This window comes from Anopheles aquasalis, chromosome 3 (genome assembly GCF_943734665.1).
Source record: "Anopheles aquasalis chromosome 3, idAnoAquaMG_Q_19, whole genome shotgun sequence".
NCBI lineage: Eukaryota > Metazoa > Arthropoda > Insecta > Diptera > Culicidae > Anopheles > Anopheles aquasalis.
This window is the reverse complement of record NC_064878.1, coordinates 45611564-45621563: the sequence shown is the minus strand read 5'-3', so window position 1 is coordinate 45621563 and position 10000 is coordinate 45611564. Positions and strand designations below refer to the sequence as shown.

The following is a 10000-nucleotide window of genomic DNA, read 5'->3' as shown; positions in this document are numbered from 1 at the left end:
CTGTCCTCCCGTTAGCGATCATCGAACGGGAAGCAACGGTAACGGCACAAAACCGAACGCTCACAATGCTACAGTGCAACGTGAACAAACCCATCGATTACTGTTGGTTCCGCGGACCGCACGGACAGTTCTACTCACTGTCGGAAGCCCTTGCCCCAGAAGGCAACACTGGCCACTGGTACAGCGGGATCTCTCTAGCGATGGGTGACTGCGGGATTACGCTCGAATCGATCTCCGATCTCGAACATGCCGGCCTATGGCACTGTTACGCAGGCAATGGACGCATATCGGCAGTGGAAGTGTCGACCACGTTCACGGTTCGCATCTCCGAGTCGCAGATGATCAGTGTGGCCGACAAGGTCGAAGTGCGACCGGAGTTTCCGGCCGTACTGGGCTGTGATTCGATCCCGAAAGGAACTCCGCTACAGTACTGTCGCTTCGTGACGCCAACGGGGGAAGCATTCAGTTTAAATGAAAACGTAACCAACGAGCGGCCCATTCTGGAGCGATACTACACGAATCCTAACCATGATCTGACCAAAGGTTCCTGTTCGCTGGTGATCGCTAGCGTTAGACCGGATGACGTTGGGGAATGGATTTGTGCGGGTAAAATCGAAGGCCATCCAACGGAACACATTGCCACCATGGAACTGGTGGACCCACCGGACGACAGTGCACAGGAGGGCGACGGTCGCTCTACCCTGTCGGCGGCTTCTATCAGTGGCATGGTTATAGGTTCCATTGCCATCGTCGTCACTGCGTTCGGTGTCGGTTGGTGGCGGTACAGGAAGCGATTGCACGAAGAAGTGGCCAACGTTAACCAAGAGCTGCAAATGCGGTCGTTCGATTCCCTTGGTACGAGTCCGGATCTTGGCCATATGATGGGTAGGCTGCAAATCGGTGAAACCATCAGTGTGATCAGTTCGGATAGTAGCGGCAGTAGCCGGGCCAGTCATCAGAGTTTCCGGCTAGCACATTAGAACGAGGTAACTGGTTTCATTGGAAAGTGGCAGTAGAACACTTCGGTACAGCGAGTGTGTATATTTAAATAAAAAAATACGCATTATAATTTTATACTATCCTTGCGCAACTGGATGTTCCGTAGCAGACATACGTCAGACATTGCAAACTGACGTCCGGTGGTGGTCGAGAGATCGTACAGTCTGTTGAAATAGGGGAAAAAAGAAACTGGTTTGAATTTAACAAGAATATACTATTTGGAAGGAAGTAACATAAGGAAATCGAATAGATTTCTTGCGCTATCCGACAATTTTTATATGATTTGAAATGCATGTTAGAATACAAAATTACCCTTTTGGTCGAAGTTTTGTTATTTATTTTAAGATTTTTTGAACATAACGATCAGAATCACCGTTTCCATAGCGTTAAGAAATAACAGCAATCCTGCCACTCTTAACACATCGACTGCAACAAAGCAACATGGTGCCAAAAAAGCAAGAAACAACTAAATTCATATTTTATTCAAAGATCTTATAAGGATAGAAACACTATTACAACCGTGAATCTCTTTCTTTGATATAAAAGATAATATTAGTGGTACAATTTAGCAGCAGTTTCGGCGGATCACTCCATCATCTCATTCGCCGCATCTTGTTCCCGTTCTTTGTACAGCTGAAGCGCCAAATCACGGCATCGTTTCCGCGCAATTTTCCCCGATGACGTCAGCGGTAAATTGTCGACGAAAAACACTCCACCACGAAGGCGCTTACAGTCGGCTACCACATCCGCCACACCATCTACTATCTCCTGCTCGCTGATGGACACGCCCGGTAGGCGTACAGCAAGGGTGACAGGCAGATCATTGCCCCGCTCGTGTACACCAGCTACGCACACTAGCCGCAGGGCACGAGTAAGCGACCCAACTCCATCACCAAACAAACGAAAGATCGTTTGTTCCAGCTCAAGGGGTGATACCTGATATCCACCATACTTCATGATCTCCTTTTTACGACCCACAATGTAAAACATTCCGTCAGCATCGTACCGGGCAATGTCACCGGTTCGCAGCCAACCAGTATCGGGATCCAGTACTTCGCTCGTAGCCGTTGGGTTGTCGTAATACCCGAGAAACGTAAAATCACTGCGCAGAAGTAATTCGCCCTCCTGGTCACAATCGAGTGGCATGCCATCCTCACCAACGATCTTCGCTTCCACGCACGGGTTCACTTCACCGACGGAATCCGGTTTGTAGTGCCTCCTGGTACCCATGCTGACACCACAGAATTCCGTCAATCCGTAGCATGGTAATACGGCGGCTTCTGGGTGTGTTAGATAGCGCTCCATCGAACACTTTACCTCATCCGGCAGTGGTCCACCACTCGTCAGCAGGTGACGGACGCTCGAAAAATCGGCCATACCAATCGTGCCGTTTACTAGCAGCTGAGTCAGATGCGGTGGAGGAAGGAACAGGATTGTCACGCGGTACCGTTCTATAAGGTCTAACGTTAAGCCCGCACTCCAAGGATCCCGAGTAATGATACGCGTTGCCCCGCTCATCGTGCCGACCAGCAGCGCTCCGAATCCACTGATCCAATAGAGCGAACTAAAGCACAGGATCCGATCGGTTAGGTAGGCCTCGAATACTCGAGTTATCCGCCCGATACAAGCGGAATGTGACATGCACACACCTTTCGCGAGCCCCGTAGTCCCCGATGAACAAAGAATGTACGCCAGTTCGGTGGATGGGTTGGGTAAGTGGCCCGGTCTAAGGGAAGAATAAGGGAATGTCTAGCTAAGGAGCACGAATCGACCGACTGAGTTGGATACTCACGTAAAATTCTTCTCATTACCCGTCGGTTGTAATAAATCATCGATCGTAAGGCAGTCATCGCCTGGACCGTCCATCACCAATAGTTGTGGTTCAAAAGTGAGCTTGACAAACACCAGTCGTAGAATTGATATCAAGTCCGGATCACACACAACCATCTTCGGACGGACCAGCCCAATCAGATGCTCGTAATCCTCCACACGAAACGATGGATCCAACGCAATAATAGCGATATTAGCCATGAAGCAACCAAACACCAGCGGTGCCACCTTTTCCCCGTTACGGACCACAACTGCTATAATATCCTTCGGCACAACACCACACTTGGCCGGTAGAGATTGAGCGATACGAACGCTCCAATGGAACAATTCCCGGTACGTAACTATACGTCCCGTATCAGCACTAACCTGTGCTACATGCGTCGGTGCACGCTGCAGGGCGCGAAACAGTAGCTCACCGAGGCTTTGGTGAGGATTGTACAACGATGGCAGTGGAGCACCACGCCAGCTTTTCGATATCACATCGAAAACCGCCGCCCAATTTGCCATTAGTAAGCAACACAAGACTCCTTTGGTAGCTGAATACTTCCGGGAAGCCGAAACGATGGAGACCTTCTAATAAAGGATCTTCCCTTATAAAGGATCTAACCATTTCCAAACCTCCCCCGATTGCCGTTAAATAAATATTGCGCAGGGGAGGCTTGGCATCGTTGAACCAAGGCCATTCGAAACTCTTCGACATTCGAGCGGTGCATTGCCATGCCGCATAATTTGCATAAATGATACGAAACCAAATGCAAATGGTACGGTTTCTTCTCCTTGATTCATTTAATTGGCGAGTGCACAACTAACAATTTCCCAAATTACATCAGCTCGTTAATATCGTCATTGTTGAGCTTCCCCAAGCATTATCGTGGCTAATCATATCGATTACTGAGCGCCGTTCGCCAGGAGGAACTAAATTCAGAAGATGGAATGACTAAGTGGTACATACCTTAGAATCAGTCCAACCGTCACTTCATCGGTTGCATTGATTTTCAGCAGATTCTGTATCAACCCGTTCGGGATCAGCTTCAGCACGCACATGATACGGTCGCGTCCAATCTCCACCAGCAGCGACAGGAACTGGAACACGAAGTACACTTTCGGCGACAGCTCGTTGGTGGTGATGTACTGCGTGAATGTGCGGAACAGGGTTTGCAAACAACTCTGCAAAGGTTCCTTCAGGCTGACTGTCGTCATCTCCCAGCCGTTGCCGTCAAGGGCACTGTCTAACGAAAAGTCTGCCGTCATCGGGTCACTGGCACATCCAACGCCCATTCCATCAAGTTCAATTTTGCGCAGTTTTGCACTCGAACAGAGCGTATCTAAATCCTCTGCGTCAGCTGGACCACCTGGTGCACGAGCTCGCTTTTTCGTGGTGGTCAGCGAATTTTCCATCGTCACGATAATACAGTATACGCACAGTTTGGCCAGTACGCGTGACTGTGGATCGACGATTTCAGGTGTTCTGCAAACAAAAGAAGCAAAGCACTTCGTTACTGGAAAGCACAAGAAGTTAGCGGTGAGTTGAGCGGTGATTGTGGTTGAATCATTATTGAAAGAAAATCATTACTCTTGTTTCGTTGGCCAGGCAATACTCACTGTTGTTTGTTGAGCAGCATCATCGGTACGAGCTGCGACAGCAGTGCAATCGTACACCGTTCGAGGTCCAGGTGCATGATGGCAAAGATAAGATCCATCGTTTTGTTCAACTCTCGTACGTACTTGCAGAGAAACAGTTTGGCGATAAGCTTCTCAACAAGCCACAACGGACCGCAGGATTGCAGTAGCGTGTCGAACAGGAAGGTGGTCTCGATCGGCAACCAACCACGTTCGGCCACTGCCTTCCATGCTTCCTCGAACTGCTCCTCGAGCGGCAAATGTGATACCATGTGCTGGCTCGGGAAGAGGGCCTTCAGTTTGGGATTGATCTGGGGCATCCGTTGGAACTCTTGCTGCATCTTACGTATGATCTGGCCCATCAATGTGAAACGATCCTTGCCGTAGTCCTGCTGTTGCCATTCATCCGCTTGCGGCCCACTCAGGGCACTGCACAGTTGCTGTACCATATTCATCGGTTTCACTTGTTCATCCTGGCGCACCATCTGCATGTAAGCGCACAGCCACGATGCCGAACAGACGGCAAACGAGCAAAATTGAGCCTTCAGCCCATCGAGCATTTTCTTGATCTCCACCGGCGAAAGGGTTTCGTTTTCCCATGCCATCAATACTTGATGCAACAGAGCCGGTATCGTGTAGCAGATGTCTTCCCAGCGAAGATTCGAAGCCTTCAGGCCTGCGTCGGTGTTGTTGAGTGCCATAATCAATTCCTCCAGCACCATCGGATCAGCCTGCTTAACCATCGTCATCGGGGATTTGGTCTTCTTGCGCTCCACCATAAATTCGCGGACCCACTTTTCGAAGAACGTATTACCTCCCTCTGCCACTATCGCATCGGAACCGTAGCTTTGCGCTACAAATGCCAGCATCATGAAGGTAACATCGAACAGTGCAGCTCGAGTGGCGGGCGCTTTACCGAGCTCAACGGTCGTTGCCTGCTTGGCGTAATCGTTGCATTTGAGAAGACCCGAGACGAGCGCCTTAAACTTTCCTTCAACCGAAGCGACGGACAGCACGAGATCCAACCCATTCCCCGTCAACACTTGGCAGAGCATGGCGAGCAGAGCGTCCTGTACCTTGCTGAAATCGGTCGACAGTGCCTTCAGTATGCCAGCGAGCGGTGATTCAACACGAAACACAAACTTCAGCATCATCGCCAGCTGCGTATTGCTTGTCTCCAGTTTCTGCAAACAGAGCGTAACTGGTTCCCGTTGTGCCACGAACTGCTTCACGTGGACCTCGGTGACAAGGTTGTGTTTAGCAAGCTCCTTCAACAGACACTCGACCACGTTGCATGCGCACTTCATGTCCATATAGTCCAGTACCGGTGTATCTTGCAGCAGCATCTCGAATGCTTCCACCACATCTACGCTATACGTCTGGTTAGTGGTTTCTTCAGTCTGTTCTTTGCCATTCAAGCGGCCATGTAACTGCCGCATAATATGCGGCACTCTAATGAAGGCGAATGCGCAAAGCAGTGATTCCTTCGAGGTGCCCTCAACGTTGTTCAACGACATGAAGCATCCGCGTACCAACTCGCAGTACAAACGAGCGTTCGAGAAACCCTTCAATCTTCGCAGATTGATCAACTGCGACACATACTGAGCGGTATCGGACATCGGATTCAGTAACACCTCAACCGCCAGCAAGGGCTGTAGACAGTAGGTGATCGGTTCCACTACCCCGCCATCAAACAGTTTCATCTCGGAGGCATCCAGTTCGATAAGCACCAACTTGCGCATACAATCGGTGACGGTAACGGGGTTCTTTTGACTCCCAGGTACTTGCGCCACATAGCCCGTCGTGATTGTAATATTGTTGATCCCATTGAACCGGTGCTGCAGCGCAAGAAACAGATCCGGCGTCTCGTACTTGCCGATCGACAGTACACCCAACAGGAAAGGACTATCGACGATACGCTCCAGCACGATAGCCACCTTCTGTACCACCATTTCCTCTTCCGCCGTAAGGGCGCGGTTTTCGGCGTACGATTTGATGGCGCACTCGTAGATTTGTATCAACCAGTGGACCAGCGAAACGACTGCTTTGGTTAGAATCGATTCTTCCTGCTTTCCCCGGCACGTTACGCCGTCGATGATCGACTGCAGAAAATCTAGCAACGCTATCAAACAGTGGTGTTTATCGAAGTGCTCGTACTTTGCGATACGATTCAGAACGGCAGCATGCGAGATGAGATGAGCACACAGAGAGTGCTTCAGGTAAGACAGGAACAGCTAAAATTATGAATAACGATGTTTTATTAACACTCGATGGGTTGAAGAAGAGTGATCGTTACCCTCTGCTTACCATATTGGCTCCCGATCCAACCACCGCCTGCTGGATGATTGCATCGGCCAAATTGTAGACATCGCCACTTACGCCTCTAGTAAGCACCTGAAATAATAGAATGAAAATGTGAGTATCGCTCATAGTAACCATGCGTGTTTAGTGTAGAATAAAAGCGAGACGGAGCAAACCATGGACGATTAGTGACTGTTCCTTCTTTGCTTCAGCTATGGGCGATAAATTACGATTTGCAACCAGTTTAACAAGGTTAATTAGTGGAAAGGCAAAAAAATCACCTCCCTTCATCGATGTTCGAAAATGTGATCCCAAAGACGGCACGAAATCGTCTACCGCCAAAACTCGGCCCATTTCTGCGCCGATTTCAGCGAAACCAGATTACTACTCCGTGCTCGGTGTATCGCGGAAAGCATCGTTTGCGGACATCAAGAAAGCCTACTACCAGCTGGCAAAGCAGTTCCATCCTGATCGGAACACTGTACAGGCGGTTACGGATTCCGAAAAGGCCACTATGGAACTGAAGTTTAACCAAATTACCGAAGCTTACGAAACGTTGACGATTGAACTAAGGCATCACAGCGAGCATTCCAGAAGCATGGTGGATCTAAACCCCAGTCTGTACCGGAACATTGCACGGCAAAATAACCGTTTACTGCCCTTGGACGGTTGCCGTACAGCGATACCAAGTGCGAAACTGTTGAATGTGCTTAACTACGAGGACGTTGTTATGACCATCAGCATCAAGGAATCGATAGAGGGAGCAACCCGTGAGCTGACGCTGCCCATTGGCGTGAAATGTGACCGATGCTCCTATTCAGGAAGCAGCTCGGAATGGGGCGAAGTTTGCAGCATTTGTCACGGCACCGGTATGCAGCTGTTACACACCGAAACCGGCCACCTGCGGGTACCGTGTAAGTTCTGCAACGGCAGTAAACATGCACCCCAGCGCCTGGTCTGTCCCAAGTGCCACGGTAGGCGGATCATCGTAAAAGACCATCAACTGGTGGTGAACATTCCGAAGCTGTCCCGGCACAAGGACCGCTTGAAGGTGCGTGTCCCGGGAATGCAGCGACAGGTAACGCTCATACTGCACGTACCCGATGCCAACCACTTCCGCTGGAACGGACTACACATCTACAGCACCGAGTGCGTCTCGATGCTGAAAGCCATTCGTGGGGGTGATCTTTCTGTTCGCGGCATTGAGGGGATTTTCAACGTGCAGCTGGACCCGGGAACGCAGAGCGGCACAGAGCTACGGTTGCGAGGCAAGGGTTTAAAGGACAAGCAACGCCGGGATGTTGGAGATCATTTCCTCACTATACAGGTGCGAGTACCGCAGCACCTTACGGCGAAGCAGCTGCAATTGCTCGAAGAGTTCGAACGGGCAGTCCAGGCGGATGATGCTTAGTGAAAGCTGCTTACCGTCTTCACGTTAAGCAACGCCGGGATGTTGGAGATCATTTCCTCACTATACAGGTGCGAGTACCGCAGCACCTTACGGCGAAGCAGCTGCAATTGCTCGAAGAGTTCGAACGGGCAGTCCAGGCGGATGATGCTTAGTGAAAGCTGCTTACCGTCTTCACGTTGATACCCCACTGGCAGTCCGTCCAACGCTCCTTCCATGCTCGCAACAGCATCAGCTTGAGTAGCGTCGTTTTGCTGGTCGTTTTCGGGCTGTCGATAATCATTTTCACTGCGAATTCTTGCCTTCTTGAATGCCTTGAATGAAATCTTCTTGAATGTCACAAAACGGGGATTTTCCACTTTTCACGCCGGTTTCTCGCGAAAAAAGTGTCGTGAAGTCGCGGTCAAACGGGGAAAAGCGCAAGTCCGTGACGCGGAACTTTGTTTTGGTTTTTCACGAGCTGTCAGCTCTATTATTTGTGCCAAGTTGTACCAAGTTGTACCAGTTGTTGACGTTTTTCTTTGCCGATCGGCATCTCGAGATGGACGAAATAGCCACGCTGGGGTTTGGTATCAGCCTGGTGCGGTGCTGTTCCGCGATCGCAAGATGTGTCTGGTGCTGGTAGATGTAGCCGTGGCCCCCGCATCCCGTCTTCTATCTGGAATCGCTCGGTGATCGTCCTGCGGCCAAGGCGGAGCAGCTGGAAGAGGAAGATGGTGAACCACCATTCCGGAAGGCCGGTCAGTTCCGCGGTTGGCGGTGAAAAAGATTCAGCTGTGCCCACAAACGGGCACGCTGGTCATCGCCGGAACGGCAGGGAATGTTGTGATGGCCAACTTTGAGACTCCGCCGAACTCTTCCACTGCCTCTTCACCGGAAGGAGCTCACTTTTGGAGGAAAACGAATCGATTCTCGAGGGTGTGCAGTTTACGGGTGTGCAGCAAGTGCTGCCACCGGCCGCACTAACTTGCATCGCTATGCAGAGCAAGTGGTCACTAGTGGCCGCCGGCCGGCAGTGGAGCGCCAGATTGAGGCGCGTCCCGTCGATGATGGCATGGGCTCGATGGTTCACTGTTGTGTTTCAGTTTTGTGATCAATTTGCCACCGAAACCGGTAGCAGCGGCTGCCCGTGTACCGGATAATCATGCAGCCTAGGAACAATCCCCGCCTGCACCGGCCGAGACCACCATTCCTAAGGGTCTACCAGTGCTGGCGGAGGAATTTCAAATGAAACATCGGGCACCCATCATCGGTATTGCGATCGTTGATAGTGTAAGTCTGGAAACAATTGAAACAATCAGTGCAACAATGATTTGCAATTCAATGCAGCTCATCCTTTTACTTCTTCACAGAACGGTGTACCGTTGGAGTTCCAGAACATCCCGGGCCAGGCGCCTCATCGCGTCCTCATTGCATCAGAGGAGCCTTTTCGCGAGGAAATTATTCGGATAGAATTGATGAAATATGCGTTTTTTTTTTGTATGGAAAATAGATGAAAATGGTTGCCTTATATTCTCTGTGTCTTACGACTGGTTCTGTCGATACGGATGCACTTGGTTTGCCGCCTTAATGTTAGTTTTAATACCGGACGGAATTTTCCCCATCGGAGCCGCACCGACCGGCGGAATCGGGCCCATTGGAGAGCCCTGGCGAATGGCGGGCGGTATCATGACACCAGCGTTCGGCACCACAGGCACGGTCAATCCATTACCGACACCCACGGCAGCCACCAGCGCCTGAGTGTCGGCCATCGAGCTAGTCTGCTGGATGCCTGGCCGGGTGGAAGATTCATTTTCCCAGTCCTCTTTCGCCTTGTTCAGGATATCCCAGACGTGCGAGATC

General features: G+C 50.6%; 5 protein-coding genes and 1 long non-coding RNA gene across 6 annotated transcripts in view; 2 read left to right on the top strand and 4 right to left on the bottom strand.

The window, feature by feature from the left end:
• Positions 1 to 980, top strand: part of LOC126576690 (uncharacterized) — a 2390-nt gene extending 1410 nt beyond the window's left edge. The window contains exons 3-4 of the mRNA XM_050237996.1: positions 1 to 841; positions 890 to 980. The exon at positions 1 to 841 is cut by the window's left edge and continues 309 nt beyond it. Of these exons, the coding sequence (XP_050093953.1) occupies positions 1 to 841; positions 890 to 980 (932 nt within the window). The remainder of the gene's footprint in view (positions 842 to 889) is intronic.
• The window catches only part of LOC126577262 (putative mediator of RNA polymerase II transcription subunit 12), a 222942-nt gene that overhangs the window by 35963 nt on the left and 176979 nt on the right, over positions 1 to 10000 (bottom strand). The window lies entirely within an intron of this gene.
• Positions 997 to 8581, bottom strand: LOC126577265 (mediator of RNA polymerase II transcription subunit 24). The gene is made up of 5 exons (XM_050238754.1): positions 8328 to 8581; positions 6757 to 6843; positions 4432 to 6683; positions 3782 to 4297; positions 997 to 1163 (listed from the first exon to the last, which is right to left on the bottom strand). Exons 1-5 carry the CDS (start codon positions 8439 to 8441, stop codon positions 1064 to 1066), a joined length of 3069 nt encoding a protein of 1022 aa, XP_050094711.1. The 5' UTR covers positions 8442 to 8581; the 3' UTR covers positions 997 to 1063.
• On the bottom strand, positions 1585 to 3336 carry LOC126577277 (luciferin 4-monooxygenase-like). The gene is made up of 2 exons (XM_050238778.1): positions 2792 to 3336; positions 1585 to 2725 (listed from the first exon to the last, which is right to left on the bottom strand). The coding sequence occupies exons 1-2, from the start codon at positions 3334 to 3336 to the stop codon at positions 1585 to 1587; spliced, it is 1686 nt and encodes a 561-aa protein (XP_050094735.1).
• On the top strand, positions 8667 to 9670 carry LOC126577297 (uncharacterized). The gene is made up of 2 exons (XR_007608330.1): positions 8667 to 9430; positions 9511 to 9670. It is a non-coding gene; the product is annotated as an uncharacterized LOC126577297 (long non-coding RNA).
• LOC126577289 (mediator of RNA polymerase II transcription subunit 8-like) overlaps positions 9679 to 10000 on the bottom strand; it is a 944-nt gene continuing 622 nt past the window's right edge. The window contains exon 2 of the mRNA XM_050238798.1: positions 9679 to 10000. This exon is cut by the window's right edge and continues 272 nt beyond it. Within this exon, the coding sequence (XP_050094755.1) occupies positions 9682 to 10000 (319 nt within the window). The 3' untranslated portion in view covers positions 9679 to 9681.

Excerpts from the sequence above, each read along its gene's own strand:
- LOC126577277 (XM_050238778.1), bottom strand. The coding sequence starts at position 3,336 with ATGGCAAATTGGGCGGCGGTTTTCGATGTGATATCGAAAAGCTGGCGT. Across the intron at positions 2,726-2,791 it reads GGTAATGAGAAGAATTTTAC|ACCGGGCCACTTACCCAACC; the intron begins GTGAGTATCCAA and ends TTCTTCCCTTAG.
- LOC126577265 (XM_050238754.1), bottom strand. The coding sequence starts at position 8,441 with ATGATTATCGACAGCCCGAAAACGACCAGCAAAACGACGCTACTCAAG. Across the intron at positions 6,844-8,327 it reads GGGGTATCAACGTGAAGACG|GTGCTTACTAGAGGCGTAAG; the intron begins GTAAGCAGCTTT and ends CTATTATTTCAG. Across the intron at positions 1,164-3,781 it reads ACGGTTGGACTGATTCTAAG|ACTGTACGATCTCTCGACCA; the intron begins GTATGTACCACT and ends CTATTTCAACAG.